Here is a 20,840-nt window from a genome sequence, read left to right on the forward strand (position 1 = left end):
CGTTACACACTTTGTGCCAATTCATCAAGTATCCACCGTGGTCAGCTTTCAGGAACCATGTTGAGATGATGTAAAATAATAATCTAGATGTGGTACACTGTAAAATACACATTCATGAAAGCCCATCCAAAACATTAAAATCTTCTCAAATACTTAATCATTAATATAAAAATAAAAGTTTTGTATTCATAACCTGCCATCAAAGACAGCTAATTTTTTAATACCTCCTTTAAGCTGTCAATCAAACTATGAACTTGAGATTCCTTTCTGAGATAATGATAGGTTAGAAAGCAGCCAAGTGTTAATAATGACATAATGATAGCCGGTGGGATAATTTCATCAAAAAGCAATTGTAACTCATAAAACAGACTTTTTTCAGCTTTTACTGATACAGTGAAGCTACTTATATTTTTTTTAATAGGACCAGGGATTCAAATAACTTGTCAGGTTAATTGTTTACCACTCACTGACACAGGCAGGCTGCTTTTAATTTTTTTTACAGAATCACAGAATATTTATAATGCAAAGGGAAGCCATTTAACCCATCATGAATGCCCTGGTTGACATAATCTGCTCTTCAAGAGTTTTGCAACTATTGTAATCGTTCTTAACAGACAGATATGAAGTTTAGGACAGGGGATATGTTGCTCATCCCTCCCCCATTAGAAAAATCTGTAGCAAACTGACCTTGTTTAAAAATGGCTGCTATGCAGTGATATACTGCGAGTGTCTTAGCAAGCAGTGGATTGGAGTCTGCCCCCATCCCACAAAGGAGTTGCACTCTTGAGAGTTGTCAGTAGCTGTTGCAGTTTTAGCAGCACCAGAACATAGTAGCAGATACTGCTGGGACTGCAAGCAGTTCCATGAAGATGACATCATATATTCAGGAGTGAGCTGAATTAGTAATTTTTCCACGTGGAGGGATTCACATACCCTCAGAAATGATTGAGTGGAGATGGGTGTTCAGGTTTTGGAGGACTCCAGTGATGCACAAAATAGATACCCATCTTGGGGTGGGTGTGCCCGATGCACACAGGGCAAAGCCCGAAGGAAGTACACCAACCTTCCTATTTTTTCACTTTAGGGAGTGGAAAAGCAAGTTGCCCACACTGCTCTGGGTTCCACTTTCCAATGCATTTTCACAATGGAGGTGGAATAAGACTTTAATTGCTGTTTAACTGGGCAGTTAAGGGTCTCATTTAGCCTAATGGCAGGTGGCCTATTGGTGACTTACCTATACAGCCCCCCCAGTATTATTGGAATGTTTAAGGGGTGAATGGCCAAATTATCGTAGTTTATGGAATACTTGCAAAAAGGCAATTGGTGATGAGGGGGAGAGCATTAAATCTATTAACGACACCTAAGGTTAAGACGTTTGTTGCAATGATTATGGGATCTGTTTGAGCAGAGCGCTGAGTTCAAATGGTGTTGCTGAGTTTGGGTTCCACTCATAAATTAGTGAGTCCCTTGGGACCAAAATGGATTCTGTGATAAATTGGGTAAGGAAATCCAGATTTGGGATTTGCCCACTATTTTAGAATCTCCCTGACTCTTCATAAATCTAGCCTATATAATCCAGTACTCTGGTGCTAGAACTAACGTTAATATGTATCTATTATAGCATTCACAGTGCATAGACTAAGATGGTACTTGAGATTTTAGGAAAGATGTAATGGATTAGAATGAAACTAATACCGAAAGCAATTTACAGAAGTGGTGAAACAGCTTGATATGAATAAATAATGAATTTACAGGGCAAATCTGTTGATTCTACATCATCAATAGAGGGAAGCAGTGCCAGAAGAATAGGTTTATGAATGTTCACAGTGTTATAGTTCTATCTATAAACTATAACTCCTTGAATCTCTCGACAGAATCATCAAATTGTCACAATTCAAAAGCAGGAGAATGGGGTTGAGAAACTTATCAGCCATGATTGAATGGTGGAGCAAAGTCAATTGGCTGAATGGCATAATTTCTGCCCCTTTGTCTTATGGTCTTATAGTCTAGATCAGTCAGTCCATTATATCTGCACAGGCTCTCTGAATGAGAATTATAAATTATTGCCATTGTTTTGCCTTTTTCCTATGGCCCTGAATATTGTTTCTATTTGCGTATCCAATGCCCCCTTGAATGCTTCAATTGAACTACGTTCACCACACCTTCCAGGAAGTGTGATCCAGACCCTAACTACTCACTGTGTGAAAATGCTTTTCTCTTAATTTACAGTTGTTTCTTTTGCAAATTATTCAAAATTTGAACCCTGTTGTTCTTCTATCCTTTTTTGTGGGGGCTCAGTTTCTCCACGTCGACTCTGTTCAGGCCCCTCATGAGTTTGAAATTTCTGTCAAATCTTCTGTTAGCCTTCTCTTTAAGGGAAACAATCTCAACCTCTTCGATCTATCTTCATAATTGAAGTTTCTCATACCTGGAATTATTCTCATAAATTTCTTCTTCACTCTCTTCAGTTGCTTTACGTCATTCCTAAAATGTGATATTCAGTTCTGAATGCAGTTCTCCAGCTGAGGTCTAAATTATGTCTTGTATAAGTTCAATGTAACCACCTTTCTCCTGTACATAATGTTATCGTTAAAATGCAGCCTAAGATACTGTATGCTTTATTAACTGCTTGCTCTATCTGACTCACCACCTTTAGGGATTTATGCAAATGTACTCGCAGGTCTCTGCTCCTGCAACTCTTTCGGGAAGTGTCCTTTTAGTTTAAACTCTCCATGACTTTTCTACTTAATTCATCACCTCACTTCTCCATGTTGAACTTTATTTACAACTTATTTGCTCCCTCTGCCAACTTGTCAGAGTCCTGGTTGTATCACTTTCCTTAGCAAATACTGATGCAAAATATTAATTTATCACCTCAGTCACTTGCCTCTATGCCCTACTCCTCCTTTTAGCACCCTCCTACTGTTTATTTGCCTATTATTCTTCTTCAATTTAGTTGCTACTCTTTTTTTTTCATAAGCCTTCTTTGATTCTCTCATTTGTTTCCTCACCTCCCTTCTGAACCTTCTGTAATCAGCTTGGGTCTCAATTGTATTTTCTATCTGACTGTCTGAAGCAAACTTTCTTCTTTTATCTTAATTTCTTTCTCCTTTTAGTATCCAAAGTGCTCCGGAGTTGTTTGCTCCACCTTTCCCTTTTGAGAGAATATACCTCAACTGTACCTGAACTAGCTCCTCTTTGAAGGTAAACCATTTTTCAGCTATAGTTCTTTCTGCCAAGGTTCAGTTCCATTTTATCTGGACCAGTTCCATTCTTGCCCCAATGACATCAGATCTCTCCCAGTTAATTATTTTTATTCTGCATTATCCCTTGTCCTTTTCCAAAATTATCTTATACCTCACAATAGATTGATCACTTTCATCTAAATGTATTGAATTGAAGTAGGTTTATAGTCACATGTACTCACATAAGTACAGTTAAAAAGTTTACAAGTTGCCATTTACGACGCCATCTTAGGTACAAAGGTACTTAGGTACAGAATCTTAGTTATGAAACAGAAAAATAAGCAAAAAAAAGTTAAAAAGTTTAACATTACAGTCCTTCCTACTAGAAGTAGAAAAACAAAGAAACACAGTTGATAGTTCAACACCACAGCCCATAAGCACCTGGCCACGCTGGACTCACGCTCCTTACACGGACTCGACCTCTCCCCCACCACCGCTCTAGGCTGCTTGCTCTCACTGACATGCAGGCTGCTCCTGCTACTGCCGCTGCCAAGGAGTGCTCACTGTTGCTCTTGCTGCGGGCCATCTTGGGCTGCCTATTCCTGCTCTTGCAGTCGGCTGACCCGGTCTGCCTACTCTTGCTCTCGCTGCCGGCCACCTTGGGCTGACTCTGCTGCTGCTCTCGCTGCTGGCCGTCTTGAGCTGCCTGCTCCCGCTCTCGCTGACTGCCCTCTCTCCCTTGCCACCGGCAGGGATTGGGGGCGGCCAGCGGGTGGGGGGTGGCGTTGGTGGTGATAAGTAAGTTGGCGGATGACTTGAAGATTAGCTGGATTGTTAATAGTGAAGGAGAAGGTTTTAGGAAGATATAGACAGGTTGACCCCAATTCAGGGAAGATTAGTGGCAGACGAAATTTAACCCTGAAAAGTGTGCAGCAGTTAAAAGATATTTGGACAGTTACATGGATAGGAAAAGTTGAGAGAAATATGGGTCAAATGCAGGCAAATGGGCCTAGTTTAGTTTAGGAAACCTGGTTGGCATGGACAAGTTGGCATGAAGGGTCTGTTTTCATGCTGCATGATTCTATGACACAATGAATGGCAGGACACTAGGAAGCTCAGAGGAATACGGGGATCTTGGGGTGCTTATCCACAGATTCCTGAAGGTGGCAGGACAGATTAATAGGGTAGTTAAGAAATTATACAGGACACTTCCCTTTATCAGTCTTGCACAGATTCTAAAAGCAGTGAGTTTACGTTGGAGATGTACCAAACTTTGGCTAGTCCACATCTGTGCAGCTCTGGTCCTCATCCTGTAGGAAGGGTGTGATTGCACAGGAGGGGACGTGGAGGAGATTCACCAGGATATTGCCTGGATTGGAGCATTCTAGCTATGAAGAGAGGCTGGATAGACTTGAGTTGGTTTTTTTAGAGCAGAGAAGGTAAATGGGGGAACTGATTGAGAGATTGATAAGATTAAGAGGGACATGGACATGGTGGAAAGGAAGCAGCTGCTCCCCTTGGTTGAAATGTCAATAAAGAGGGGGCATAATTTTAAGATGAAGGGTGGTTTGTTGAAAGGAATTTGAGAAAAATGTTTTTCACTCCGTGGATGTGAATTTGGAATTCATTATCTGGGAGGGTAATAGAGGTGGGAAACCTCACAATCTTTGAAATGTACATGGACCGACTACTGGAAAGTGGGATTAGTGTATACTCGTTTGGCTGAAGGGCTTCTTCTGTGCTGTACTCTGTGAATTCATTTTATAATGTCTGTGCAGTCCATGAGCTCACTCTGCTGTGAATGCATGACCTGAGTGCTTTCTGTTAATGATCCTGCTAATACCTGATTGCTAGCTATGAGCTGATTCTGTGAAGCAGGAAAGCTGATGTTTCGGGTCTAGACCCTTCTTCAGAAGAAGGTCTAGGCCCGAAATGTCAGCTTTCCTGCTCCTCTGATGCTGCTTGACCTGCTGTGTTCATCCAGCTCTACACCTTGTTATCTCAGATTCTCCAGCATCTGCAGTTCCTACTATAGCTGATTCTGTGACTTCCCTATACAGTCTGAGGGCTGACACTCTGATATACATCTGGTGTCCCTTTACTAATTGTGATCTGACTTTGATACCTGTTTGTGGTCTGTGAACTGACTCTTGATATTCCTTGCAATATTTAAGCGCATTTGGTTGATGTCCTTTGCATTTTGAGTGCAGTCTCTGATGTCCACTTACTGTCTGGGAGTTCTGACCGTAGCTCACTTTGTGATGCCTCCATGCAATCACTGAACTGACTCTGATGTCCGGTGTGGTTTCCCTTCGCTTTTTGTGAATTAACTGTATGATTTCCATGTAGAATCTCTGATTTAATGCCCTAATATTCCTGAGCTATTGTGAGCTGACTCTGTGATGTTAGTATGCCATTTGTAAGCTGATGTTGTGATGGTTCATAGAACATAGAACATAGAACATTACAGCGCAGTACAGGCCCTTCGGCCCTCGATGTTGCGCCGACCTGTGAAACCAATCTGAAGCCCATCTAACCTAAATTATTCCATTATCATCCATATGTTTATCCAATGACCGTTTAAATGCCCTTAAAGTTGGCAAGTCTACTACTTTTGCAGGCAGGGCATTCCATGCACTTACTACTCTCTGAGTAAAGAACCTACCTCTGACATCTGTCCTATATCTATCACCCCTCAATTTAAAGCTATGTCCCCTTGTGCTAGCCATCACCATCCGAGGAAAAAGGCTCCCACTGTCCACCCTATCTAATCCTCTGATCATCTTGTATGTCTCTATTAAGTCACCTCTTAACCTTCTTCTATCTAACGAAAACAGCCTCAAGACCCTCAGCCTTTCCTCATAAGACCTTCCCTCCATACCAGGCCACATCCTGGTAAATCTCCTCTGTACCCTTTCCAATGCTTCCACATCCTTCCTATAATGCGGTGACCAGAACTGTACGCAATACTCCAAGTGCGGCTGCACCAGAGTTTTGTACAGCTGCAACATGACCTCATGGCTCCGAAACTCAATCCCTCTACCAATAAAACGTAACACACCGTACGCCTTCTTAACAACAATATCAACCTGGGTGGTAACTTTCAGTGATCTATGCACATGGACACCGAGATCTCTCTGCTCATCCACACTACCAAGAATCTTACCATTAGCCCAGTACTCAGCTATCTTTGAGCTTGTTTTGTGGCCCTCAGCTGTAATTCAGTTGACTGCCTGATGCCCCTGTGCAATTTGTGAGCTAAGTATGTATTAATTGGTTAATTTGGAATGCTTTCTGTGTCTATATTGGAACTGACATGATGCTGCCCTTGTATTATTTGTCAGCTGATTTTATAATGTTCCTGTTGGCCCACTGCATGCTTCTGTTCAACCTTTGGATTGGTTAGATGTCACAAGTGGAGTATCACAAGGATTAGAGCATTGACATCAACTATTTACAGGTTTTATTAATAATTTGTATGAAAGGACAATATGTATGTGTTGCTAAATTTTCTACGTACAGAGATGTTATGACACAGCTCTGGAGTAGCTGGAGACTCTAACCTAGCAACACAAGAGCCCTTCTGTGTGCTCAAGTAACAACCAATCAATGCCCTCCTTCTGCATCTAGTTAACCACAACTGACGTACAATTAACATCCCAATTAAATCTGTAAATTTAGTTTGCTATCCCTGTGCAAACTCTATGATGGTTCTACACTGCTGTGACTTCCTTGATATCCATATGTTATGATCTACATGTATTCTTCTACGTACTTTTTGATTTTGCATTATGTATACCAGCCTCAGTCGATATTATTAAAACTGACTTCTGTAAAATAGCAACCTAGCATGTGAACCAGTATAAATCTAAATGGCTGAATGTTTTAAGGACTTTTCCCAATTTAAGATACTTTATAGCCCACCAAAAAAAAGTGCTCAATTTCATCCTTGAGGTGAGTACCGGAAGTTGGGACAAAGTGGCTCCAGAGGCAGAATTGTCATTCCAGTGGGGCTGGTACAAGTTAAGTGGTTCAGAGGCAGCCACTGCTAGCTAAGACTGGTGTGCATCATTACAATGGCAATAACATTGAACAAAGATGCAGCTTGTGGGAAAAACTACAGAGTGTGAATATTAATCATCAGGAGCTCACCAAATAGATCAGTGGGAAACAAATTTGCTGTGACTCAGAAATATTTTACAAATGAAGTTTTTTTTTAAGAAAAGAGTCAGTTTTTCTCACCACTGGGTCTGGAGTCCATTATCGCTCCTCCAACACCATTTTGATTTAGTCCCTCCCTTGTTGACCCCATTTTTTTTTGTTTTTGTTATTGTTGCAATGCCCTGAGTGCTTGCTGAATGTTTGATTAGTTGTTTTTAATTAGTTAATTTGGTGTTTTTTTTTAATAACCAGTTTTCCTTACTGCAGGGCTGTGTTGCATTGTTTTCCCCCACTGCATCATTTTGATTTAGTCCCCTCCCTTGTATTCCCCCCTTTTTGATTTGTTATTGTTGCAGTGTTTGTAATTTGTTCACGGCATGATTGGTTAATATAGTTAAAAGAAAGTACCGGTTCCCCAAAGGGCTGTTGTACCACTTGTAGTGGTAATGTACCAGGAGTTAAGTCTGGAGGATCCCACAATTGATTTTGATTTGATTTGATTTTGATTTTATTGTTATGTGTACTCAAATACAAAAGTACAGGAGTGCAGTGAAAAGTGTATAATGTCGCCACACAAGGTGCCATCTTAGGTACAGAATCCTGAGAACAAGGTAGAAAGAAAGAACTAAGTTAAAAGTTAAACATTGCAGTAATTATAGTATATCTTAGAAACATACAAAGTAAGGTTAAAAGTTACACATTGCAGACCTTTTTAGGTTTAAGTAGAAACTAAAGGAATAAAGCTAAAAGTTCAAACATTACAGTCTTTCTTAAATGCGGAACATTATCCTTCATTTTGAATTTCTTATGCTTTAAAAAACCCAAGTTTGACATCAGAATTCCTTCTCTACTTTTTGTCTTCTGTCATGTCATTCAGTTCTACATTATGAACCATATCCCTTGTAAATTGACCTAAAAATTTATGCCGTGGGATATTGCAATTTACAAGTGCTTTGAAAAGATGAAGTTAGGATTGTATTTACTATTTTGATTATTTATATCTGAATTTAGTGTAAAATCAAAGCTTGCAGCTGTAACATTGACTGTTGCTCACTTAATATTTAGCTCATTCACTCAGAGCTAACATTGGGCATTTTTAGTGTCTTTAAATAAACTATTTACGATTTTGGACCAATGCTGAGGTATAACTGTGATTTTGTTAGAATCTTTTGCCAGAGTTGCTATGCTATTGGTGGTAGTTAACATAATTTAGGTTAAATGCACTACTTTGATATTGATTGGAGTTGAAGAGGCTGATTGATTAAAGATGAATTATAGTGATGGATCAGCAGAGGCTGTAGTACTTTCACTGGCAGCACTCTGATGAAATAGTTGAGTTAGAAGCAACTTGTCAATGGGAAAATCAACTTCCAGCTTGATTTTGTAGTTGTCTTTTAATTCAGCATAACCATGGATCAGATTCTAGCTACCTTGGTTTTATTTACTCTAGCTTTTTTGAAAGAAAGATACTGTTTTGGTGAATACCCCTATTACAGACATTGCTAAGCTGATATTGAAATATGTGTTTTAATTATTCTACTTTCTAAAGTCAAGGAACTAGAAATGTTTCTGGAGTAGCTAAGGAGAAACTTTCAACTGGCTGGAATGGTAGCCATGACACACAGGCAAGATTATTGACGGCCATCTTTTTTGGGCGTCAACCATTTTCCAGCAGGTGGGGAAGAAGCAGGCCTCGGAGCCCTCAACAAGGCAATTTAGATTGATGTGAACGGATAAAATAGGTTAATAATTGCAAAAAAAATCTCCATGCTAGGGTGGGGCGTGGCAGGCGTTGGAGGGGAAGAGAACAGTAGGTGAAAAGAATGTACTGCCTTTAAACTTATCCATAAATGAGAGTTGGATAAGTACGGCAAGGCAAAACGAGGCAAGGCATGTATGCTGGTAGGTGGTAAGTGAGTGCACACTAAGAAACCTAATGTACAGCCCTGAGATGTAAACCAATCTAATCCATGAGCCTGTCTCAGTTCAAAAAGTGACCCTACTGCAGCCTTTCATTGCTAGTTGCTAGTGTGGCCTGCAATGCAAGTCTGTACTTCCAGAGTACAGCAGAAGTACCAGGTTGGATGTGAGCATTTGTTGGATGCTGCATACCTATGTTTGTGCAGTGACCATGCTATTGCTGCATATGTCTGGTGCCTGTGGATCCTTGTCTGGGCTGTGATTTGGTCACAGACATCATGAGATCATTTGGAACCAGCAGAAAGCTGAATCCGCCAGTTGCAAACTCTGCTTTCCATGTCGCTTTCCTGATGTCAGATTGTTTAGTGAGGTTAGATAAATAGGGAGCTGAATATTAATCAGATGAGTTCGGCCTTCAGTAAGGCATTTAACATTAACACTGTTAATGGCAACTCCCAGCTGCCTAGCATGAACCTCACCATGTCACTTGTATTACAAATGGAGTAAGTTGTACCTGGTGTTGAGATGGACTTTGCTGTACTTCTTGATTCTGGCACATAACTCGCAATGCCCACGTCTCTCAGACCCTTATAAGGTTCCAATCTCTGCAGCGTAAATTCCTAACATATGCGCCTGAGCTGGTACCTGGTGGCTGCAGTTCAGTAAATGTGTGGCATAGCCGTTGTGCAAATGCTTTATTGCCACTTATCTTGCTCCATAGCTATCATTCTCCTCAACCTTTTATCCATGTAACTCTGCAGCAGCAAACAATCCATCTCACCACATCACCACACCACCATGCCTTTTCTCGGACCAACTCTCACACTGCTTCAGCCCTCCAACAATTTACTATGGAGTTCACAGGCACCTGTGACCTGTATGCCTCTGCCAGGTCACCTGCACATAAAGACACACATATATCTCATGTCTGCACAGGATGCCTGTTATGGCTGTTACCTTTCTTCAAAGGCAGGTGTTGAGTATGATGGAATTGGAAGGAAGAGCTGTTAGTGGTAACACAGGAGCCAGAGAGGCAGGGAGGTGTCACAGTAAGTGAGTAGGAAGCACAGAGGATAGGAAGTGTTAGTACTCTGAAAGGATGAGGTGGATTCTTTGATGCTGGTTTCTCAGGTGAAGGCCGGGACTATAATTCCCAACAAGCCACGGTCTCAGTTAGTCCACAGTATGCGGCAGCATTTCCAACTTTAGGGCCTTTTTATTTTCCCTTTAAACATTTAAATGACTCAGAAATTAGAAGTGGGAGTGTGCAAAAGTGTTGTGGATCATAGCAGTTTCAGGTATGCGACCCAGATTAGGCCTTTTCAAAAGGCAATCAGGAATAGAGGTGGAGGCAAGTATCCGGAAGTTCTAAAAGAGAAAGACAATCAGGCTCCCAGAAAAGAAGAATGGTGACACCAAGGAGCAGAAAACAGTGGGAAGGGGACATCAGCAGATATTGAGGAAGATGTTCCTGGCAGCACAGTACCATCCGTTAGGCTAAGTACATCATGCTGAAGTATTTTACCGTACCTCTCCACCACCTTGCTCTTTGCCATACCCTTTAAGTTTGTCCTGTTATCTCCAAGGGTCATGAGATCACACTGAAGAGTCCTGGAGTGGCAACTCAATAATCTGTGGCATCTCCCCATAATTCAACACATGAGGTTTAATGAGGAATGGATTCCAATACTCTGTAATAGTAACTAATTTTCTGGGAAGTAAGAATTGTCATTAGAATACAAAGTTCCCTGCCAGTCTTCAGCAGCTCACTACAAATTTATTATTTCTGGGATACAAGTAGGCAAATGCTGCTCAGAAATTTACTCTCTTTAACTAAATTGACATTGATTAAACCATCTGGAAAGTTAAAGAATTATGATAAATTGCCTGATTGAATTTTCCTATACTTATTGAGTAAGATCAGCAGATTCACTTGAAAGAACAAGATCAGCATCAATTTTATGTAATTCTTATCTGTATGTGATTGCTAAATGATATAGTAATTTGAGGGGCTCAGATGAAATACATATAGTATTGTGGATACTGGGGGAGACCATGATTAGAAGACAGTAGTCTAATTTAGGGTTTTTGAAACTCTCCTTGATGTGGGAAGAAAACATAGTTAAATTGGGAGAGGGTCACAAAGAGGGCTAGCTGGATTACTGCTCAGTGAGTGCTACTTTAGCATCCAACTTATGAAATCAAACTCATACTTGAGACTATGCATAGCAAAGCACCATTTCAAATGTGAAACCACTCTAATATGAGATCAACTCTAATTTGATACCACTCCAAAAAGGTGATGAAGACACAATTCAAAACAAAATGTGAGAAATGATTTCACCCAGAGGGTGGTAGGAATCTGGAACTCACTGCCTGTAAGAGTGGTAGAGACAGAAACCCTCATAACATTTAAGATGTATTTAGATACGCCAAGGCATACTAGCCTATGGGCCAAGTGCTGGAAAATCTGATTAGAATAGGTGGGTGTTATTTTTGACTGGCACAGATCTGACATGCTGAAGAACTTTTCTCTGTGCTTAGTCCTCTATGACGATCACTGGAAGTCTACTTGCTAACCAATCATGCAGTATAAATGCTGGTTTTGTCCTAATGAATGCAAGAAGGAAAGCTTCAAGGATTATGTCTTCCATCAGAAATACTCAAGAAAAATGTTCACTTATCCAAGATGCAGAAGCATGGGTGGGGTCTGTGGAGCTGTATCCTCAGTTATTAGCTTCAGGACATATGGGGAAAATGAAAACAGGCTGTTGGAGTCAGGACTGAGAGTATGTGAGTAAGGTAAGTTACAAATTTGCCACCTCCATCTGTGATGCTTGTAAAAAAATTATGTCCCATAAATTTAATAGTGGGACACTGATGAAGCACAGGCAGTCTAACAGATAAATTTTTCTGCTTTATGCCAGTTTTACAGTTGAAAATGATGTATGTCTAATATCCTGTTGTGTTCATTCATCAGAGGATTCTCTAATATGATTATTTTGTGTGCTCTAATATGATTATTTTGTGCCGTATAGTCCAAGTTTGCTTATAGGCCTGTTGAAAGAATTGGTTATATTGAATTATGCAGCCAGTTCTTTCATGGAATGTAATTAATATTTTGGCACTATAGATTAACTAAAATAACATTGATTAAATCAGTAAGGTGACCCTGCACTTGTCGATGATTGTAAAATATTGTTGAGTTATGATATCCTTAGCTAAGAGTATAGTGCTATACAGTACAAGCTCAGGAGTGGGACATTTAGGCTGTTGAACTTTGTTCCAAAGCCCTCTGATACTCTTACCTTATTTAAAGAAGACATAAGTACCATTCAATTGTCCAAACACTTCACAGGCTAGATTTTCATCTAATAATGAAGACTCTATTGCTTGTTCAAAATGGCACTGAAACTAAGATCTGAAATTGATGCCTTTATTTCCAAGAGATTTCACTTTTGCTGTTAAGGAAATGGGAGGCTCGCACATGAGGAAAACCTGAAAACAGTAATCATTTGTACGCATTGTTGAGTTCAAATAGACTCTATTTAGCTTGAGTGATGGCCTTATCTGTCAAAGTGTGATCTAAATGCTTGTATAAGACAGATAAGCAAAGTAAACATTTAGAAAGTTCAAGGAAAAGGGGAAAAGAGATAGAATGGTGTTGTTAGTTAAGGTTGACCTAAGAAGCAACAAAGGTGGAAAATATTAGTGGGAATTGTCTATAGGCCTCCAAGCGGTAGGGTAATGTTGGGGATGTAATTAACAGGAAATTAGATCTAACAACATTGTCAACATTCATTGTGTTTATTAGAAAAATTTATTAACTTCTTCAGTTGTCTTCATGGAAGAAGACATTAATAACTTCTCAGAAATGCTGGGGAACTAAGGGTCTAGTGAAAATGAGGCATTTAAGGGAATTAATATCAGTAACATAAAAATACAAGGGAAATTAATAGGATTAAAGCTGATAAATCCCTAGGTCCCAGTAATCTACACTTCAAAGTACGATACAATCATCAACGAGGACATGTTTGAGGAAATTCCCCTCTTCCCCACCAAAGATGATCTTGGACTCCCACCTAGCATGGCAGAAGTTGAGGCCTCCATTAGACACATAAAGAATGGAAAAGCTGCAGCAGTAGATGGGATTCTAGTGGAAATTTTCAAACTTGGAAGAGTGGAGCTTACCGTCATTGAATTGCAGAATTGCAGAGTATTATTGAAATTATGATATTGGGAAATATTTAACAAGGCTGTGTCTGTAAATGCAAAGTTCATCTATGGCTTGGCAGTGCAATGTGAAGTATGGATTCTGGATTTTGCATGTAGTCCCTCACCAGACATCTCATTGTTATTCTACAAGATGGTTGTTTGAAACTGGATGAGGAAGAACTATTATTGAAGGCTTAAGAACATTTTTACAGATTAATTCTAGGCTTGTTGGTATTGCTGGCAAGGCTCACAAGCATTTTATCCTTGTTGCTCTTGAGAATATCCTAATGAATCTTCCTCTCAAAGTGATCTTTACTGAAATGTTGTTCAGTAGAGTTTTAGGATTATGTAGAAAGTTTCAGGGTTATAGCAATGGTGAAGGAACATTAAAAAATCTCCCAAGTTAGAATTGTACATGACTTAGATGGAAATATAGAGATGAGGTGTTCTTATCCTTCCCGATGGTGGAAGTCATGGGTTTGCTACTTTCTGCGGAAGCGACGTCAGCTATTTGCAATAGCGCATCCTGTGAATTTGACCATTACAGTCACTCTGTATTGGTAATTTTCTTTCATTGGGTTTGGGCTGTTTAAAGTCCGCATATCAATGCGGGAACATGTTCCACAAAACAGTCCATTAACTATTGGTTCTTTGAGCACAGAAAATGCCACAGGGCATTATACAATTGACATGCATAATTTGATGACATTTATAAAGGAAAAATGAACATTACTTTGATATTTCCTATTGATGAGTAACTTTGAAAAAATCAGTACATCTTTGATTAGAGCCGCAGAAATTCCAGGGACCCCTCGTCCCAAAATATTAAAGATTTAGCAGCGCCTTTTTATGCCCACCTTGACAATATTTTCAGAAGCCATATATTTATAAATTTATTTTTTTAAAGCTGTGTGGCATTGTTAATCCAGAAACATTGTTTGTTTCCCGCAATTCTTTCTTTTTCCCCATCAGAATTTTCCCTTCTTCTCCTGAAGTCAGTGCGTTTTGCCAGGGTCCCTTCAATACAAAATGCTGTCCATAATCCAACCAAGTGAGCAATTTTTTTATTGATGGCCTGTGTTTGAGATCTTAGTAAGCTATTCATTTCTGCAAAGTATCACAATCAGCCTGGTTGTGATAATATCCACAAACAGTTGAGGAGATTGATACTGGATAATGATAATGAGTTTGAATGCTGAATGTTTCTTTCCTCCTGCCTTTAATGAGACTAATTGTTAGGCCTCAAATACTAAGTTCATTTCACTGAATTCCAGGTGGAAATTGAGTCAGAGACTATTTGGTGCATATGGCTGAGCTACAAACTGCTTTTAGCAACCCAGTCTTTGCAGGAACTCACTACAACAACACTGGCAACTTTAGAAGTTTTCTTCATTCTTTTCGTAATCCATGCATATCTTCACTTCTGTAAGCTATTCCTTTTTGATGTCAGTGTGTTTAGATTTGGTATTCCCCATCTCTTAAAACTATTGCATGTTATTTATTCCTGGTCTTCAATTTGCCATTTTTATCATAATTTACCTGCCTTTTACAACTGGATGACTATCTGTTATTTTCACTTGCACAGATTTAACACCCACTTGTTTGATTTGAAACACGAAATTGATTACCTTACTATTGATAAACTATCCTACTCCACGGACCCTTTCATCTATCTCCAATACTCTCCCTCTACTGGACCCCTCCCTTCCACCTCTTACCTTTCCTTGAACTCTCCATTGAGATTTTGTGACTGGTCAATTACCTCCGTACTTAAGGAATCATCATCTGCTGTTTCTGCCACCTCCAGCAGGATTCCACTACCAAACACATCTTTCCAATCCTGTCAGCGTTCCACAGGGTCTGTTCCCTCTATGACACCCTGGCCCAATTCTTGGTAACTCCCAATACCTCTTGATTCCCACGTAGCACATTCGGATGTAATCACAGAAGGTTTAACCTGTGCCTCAAACTCCTCTCACCTTACAACATTTTGCTTGTAGTTCTTTCAATATAGTCCATCGTATTCATAGTTCACAATGCACTCTCCTCTACATTGGCAAAAGCAAATGCAGACTGGGAGACCGTTTTGCAGATGATCTTTATGCTGCTGAAAAGTGGGCAATAGGAGCAAGTGAAACAGTTGGGAAAGGTGCTCAGAACAAAAGGCAAAGGGATACTAATGGTAGGAGAGAAGGGATATAAATGAAGGTACATCTCTGTTCTGTCCACAAGAATTACCCTGATCTTCTGATTGCTTGTCATTTCATTACGCCACCCTTCTCTTATACTATCATTTTTGTTCTAGACCCGCTGCAGTGTTTCAGTGAAGCCTGATGCATGCTGGAGGAACTGCACCTCATTTTTCATCTCGGCACTTCACAATCTTCAGAACTCTGCAAATTAGTTCAATAAACTTAGACCTCTTTTTGCTGTTAATGCTTGCCTTCAACACTATACTTCATTTATATCCCTTCTCTCCTACCATTAGTATCCCTTTGCCTTTTGCTGTGAGCACCTTTCCCAACTGTTTCACTTGCTCCTCCTGCCCGCTTTTCAGCAGCATAAAAGTCATCAATTTCCAGCCACCTTCAGTTCCGTAGAAAAGTCTTAGAACTTTCATAGAAGAAATGTTAACTTTGCTCCTGTTGCTCTATAGATGCTGAGGTTCTCCAGCACTTTCTCTTTTTATTTCAGATCTCCAGCATCTGTAGTACTTTGCTTGTATTGATTTTCCTACCTTGTTTGCTGAGGCCAAATTAAGACATGGTCCACAGGATAACATTCTAGGGCAGCATTTACTGGGGTGGGGTTAGACTTCATTCGCCACCACCAAATGGGGCAGCATGGTCACTCAGTGGTTAATACTGTTGTCTCACAGCGCCAAGGACCCAGGTTCGATTCCAACCTCAGGTGACTATCTGTGTAGGGTTTGCACATTCTCCCTGTGTCTGCATGGGTTTCCTCTGGGTGCTCCAGTTTCCTCCCACAGTCAAAGTAATGTGCAGATTAGGTGGATTGACCATGCTAAATTGCCTAAAGTGTCCAGGATGTGTAAGTTAGGTGGATTAGCAGGGTTACAGGGATAGGGAGAGGGGGTTTGGTCTGGGTGAGATGCTCTTTGGATGGTCGGTATGGACTTGACGGGCTAAATGGCCTGCTTCCACACTATAGGGATTCAATGATTCTACGAGACCAAATAGATTGGTGAAATATTCACTCCATTCCATACAGCAACTTTGCAGCTGTATAACACTCCGTGCATCAGACACTGCTCAACCTGGATCCAGTCTCGATGAAGAAGAGCCAGCAGGTGGTAGCTGGGTCTGGGGGTTCTCATCCCTGGAATTATACTGGCAACTCTCTGATATACCCTCTCGAGGATCCTCACATCCTTCCCACAAGATGACTAGAACTGAAAGCAATACTCTTGTTACAGAGCTTCATACTCAGTACCTCAACTTTGCCCTTTGTCTGAGCGTGCTGACCCTCAGCTTAAACTCACCATCTGTCTGTGTGTCTGCCTCTCTCTCTCTCTCTCTAATGAGAAAGCAGAATATCATCTGTTGGGACTATGGTAACTTTACCTCTACCTTTATTTACATAGCCCAACATCCCATATGTTGATTGGATTGAGTATAGACTAACCTTTGACTTTTCCTGTAATACAAAGTAAATGGGCTGTATTTTCATGAGGGAGTGGGAATTAACAGTCAGGAATTTTTCGAATGTTATGATCCTGGCCCTGTCCTGGCAGTGCTTACTGGCAGAATTTTCATTTGCTGGAGGTGGACATGACCTGGTGACAAAGGAGAGGATGATGCTGAAGTGGCCAGGTTAAGTGACCTGCATCTGTTTGCAGAGAGATCAACCCAGTTACTCAGATTAGTGTAAAACCCCACCACTAGTTGTTACCTTCTACTACTCTCATCCTTCCTCAACTCTTGTTCTCACCACCCCACTTATCCTCATCCACTCACCTGGTGTCCTCAATAAACCAAAGTGACAAGCAACATAATAATATTTGGAAGTCTTCATAAGCTCATAAAATGCCAAATTAAACAAATAGCACCTAATAGCCACTTTTAAAAACCATTATGCTCTTCCAGAGGACATAGGTCTGTGAAAATAAGCATGTACATGTTCCCCTGCATAGCTATGTAAGCAACCCCTACTGAGTAAAATCCACCAGTGGTTTGCAAGGTTAAAAAAATCCATCAAATTAACATTTCCCTGAATATTTGTGTTCAAAATATCGTGCTGAGCAGCATCTCTCAGAACCTTTAAAGAGAGCTAAAAGCTCAAATATCTGTCAAAGCTTTGAAACACAACAGATGGTTGAACTATAAAGATTTAGTAAAAGCCATGGGGAAAAATTAAACAATTAGCTATTAATCTGACATTGGGCTATGCTTTGAGAAACAGAGTTTTATCCAATGGAAAACCTTTTCTATTGCACTTGAAGACTTTTTTCCTTTTCAAATACTGCCCTTCTCTTGATAGCTTGCCAGTTGTCAGAAAAAGCTATGTGACAACAATGGTCAACAACCATTGAAAGTCACAACACTGTTATTAGTTACTTGAGTAAATATAGATATATCACAGCTATAGCATTTCATCATGAACTGTAAAGGGAGGGAGGGTCAATGCCTTTCTGTCACATTTTGTAAGCTCCTTATTTGTAATCCATGGATCACGGCTGGACGCATCTCCACTTATCAATTGTAACTTAGAAAGACTTCCAAAATGTAGCCACCTTGTTGAAAATTGCAGAAGTTCTAAAATGCCCATTGCTAACAACTTCTTAACTCACAGTGTGCAAGGCTCCCACCCCACTCCTATTCCTGCGTCACTGAAAACTGCAGGTTTAGAAATGGAGGAGGACTTTAGGATTCGCATTCTGGCCTGTTTTTTATTCCCTCCTGATTTTTGGAGCTGCCCTACAAGGTTTAGCTTTAGAAAATTCCAATGTGGTGTTAGAAATTTCTGATCAACTTGGGTACATTTTGTGCTTTACATTAACAGTTTAGTTTACTAATTGACTATTTCCTTGACCCTTTTATACATAGCATTACTAAAGACGTTAGAGCCAAAAGTTAAATCGTGCAATGTTAGTCTGGGAACACTTAATATTATTTTATAAACTTCACTAACTGCTATTTTAATGAAAATGTTAACAAATTTGGTGTTCATGCACTTTCAGTCATTTTAACTTCTGTGCTCTGGATCCAGTTGTAATGTTTCTTTGCAGATTTGATATGTTTCAATTTTATTAATATCAATAAATTGTCCCTAATCTGACTGATTTCAGACTTTAGAAAACCCAAAATGGCGTTTGGAACCCAGTGAAATGGTGATCCCTCCTCTTCAACACAAAGATTTATATGTTGTGGCACATCTTGATGACACAATCTGGTCAGAAGACAAGGTACACTTGGAAGTAGAGAACAGCCATACAAGGAGTATTCATGTGCAAGCTACTGGAATTGGGACAACCATTGTACCCAATAAACCATTCGGTCCAGTTCTTAACCTTGGAGCAATATTTAGGTGAGTGTCACATCAAAGACTGAGAGGATGTGTTCTCCTTTGCCAAAGCTGGGTAGGATATTGATTAGAAATGAAGAGATTGAATAGGGATACTGGGTACAATTCTCCTAACCTACTTATTTGAGCAAGGTTTTGGTCACCCATCCTAATATTTCCTTATACAAAACTGAATTAATGAGAATTTTGGTAATTGGAAATATCACCAGATTACATCTGTGGTTCATGCATGGAGAAAACAGCTGAATTCCAGAGATAAGTCGAGAATCAAGGCAGCATTTGATCAAAACTGGATCAAGGGGCCCATGTAAAATTGCCGTCAAGTGGTTAGCAGTGAGAAATACTGGTTGCAATCATACCTAGCACAAAGGATGGTTGTGGTTGTTGGAGGCCAATCATTTTAGTTCCAGGATATTACTGAATGCATTACTCATGTTTGTGGTTTAGGCCCAACCATCTTCCAACTAATTCATTAATAACCTTCCCTCTATCATAAGATCAGAAGCAGGGATGACATTGATGATTGCAGTGCACTCAGTATCATTTGCAATTCCTTATGTAGTGATAAGTCTGTACTTGTCATAGAGTCTTAGAGTTGTGCAGCATGGAGATGGACCCTTTGTCCAACTTGCCTGCGCTGACCGAATTTCCTAAATTAATCTGATCACATTTGCCCTTCCTATTCATGTCCCCATCTAGATGCCTTTTAAATGTTGTAATCGTACCAGATTCCACCACTTCATCTGGCAGCTCATTCCATACATGCACCAACCTCTCTATGGAAAGGTTGCCCCTTAGGTCCCTTTTAAAACTTTCCCCTCTCATCTTAAACCTATACCCTCTAGTTTTGAACTCCCATGCCCTGGGAAAAAGACCTCGGCTATATACTCTATCCATGCCCCTCATGATTTTATAAACCTCTATAAGGTCACCCCTCAGCCTCCGACGCTCCAGGAAATATAGCTCCAGCCTATTCAGCCTGTCCCTATAGCTCAAACCCTCCAAACTGGCAACACCCTTGCAAATCTTTACTACACTCTTTCAAGTTTAACATCATTCTTATAGCATGGAGATCAGAATTGAATGTAGTATTCCAAAAGTGGCTTCACTAATGTCCTGTACAGTTGCAACATGACATGCCAACTCCTATATTCAATGCAATGAACAATAAAGATAGGTGTACCAAACACCTTCTGCACTACCCTATCTACCTGCAACTCCACTTAAAGGAACTATGACCCTGCACCCCAAGGTCTCTTTGTTCGGTAACACTCCGCAGGATCCTACCATTAAGTGTGTAAATCCTCCCCTGATATGCCTTACCAAAGTGCAGCATCTCACATTTATCTAAATTAAGCTCTATCTGCCACTCCTCAGCCCATCGGCCCATCTGATCAAGGTCCCATTGTACTCTGAGATAACCTTCTTCACTGTCCATTACACCGCCAATTTTGTTGTCATCTGCAAACTTACTCACCATTGCTCCTATATTTACATTCAACTCATTTGTTCAGATGACAAAAAACAGTGGACCGCTGGTCACAGGCTTCCAGTTTGAAAAACAATCCTCCACCACAACCCTCTGTCTCCTGCCTTCAAGCCAATTTTGTATCGAAATGGGTAGTTCTCCCCGAATTCCATGTGATCTAACGTTGCTAACCAGTCTACCATGCAGAACCTTGTCAAATGCCTTGTTGAAGTCCATAGAGACGATGTCCACCATTCTGCCTTCATCAATCTTCTTTGTCACTTCTTCAAAAAACTCAACCAAGTTAGTGAGTATGAGAAAGAATTAGTCAACTCTAAGAGTTTAGG

General features: G+C 40.2%; 1 protein-coding gene across 1 annotated transcript in view; it reads left to right on the forward strand.

The window, feature by feature from the left end:
• The window catches only part of hydin (HYDIN axonemal central pair apparatus protein), a 677,137-nt gene that overhangs the window by 310,656 nt on the left and 345,641 nt on the right, over window positions 1-20,840 (forward strand). The window contains exon 19 of the mRNA XM_048605579.1: window positions 18,790-19,028. Coding sequence (XP_048461536.1) covers window positions 18,790-19,028 — 239 coding nt within the window. The remainder of the gene's footprint in view (window positions 1-18,789; window positions 19,029-20,840) is intronic.

The sequence above is a fragment of the Rhincodon typus genome, chromosome 15 (assembly GCF_021869965.1).
Source record: "Rhincodon typus isolate 14 chromosome 15, sRhiTyp1.1, whole genome shotgun sequence".
Taxonomy (NCBI): Eukaryota; Metazoa; Chordata; class Chondrichthyes; order Orectolobiformes; family Rhincodontidae; genus Rhincodon; species Rhincodon typus.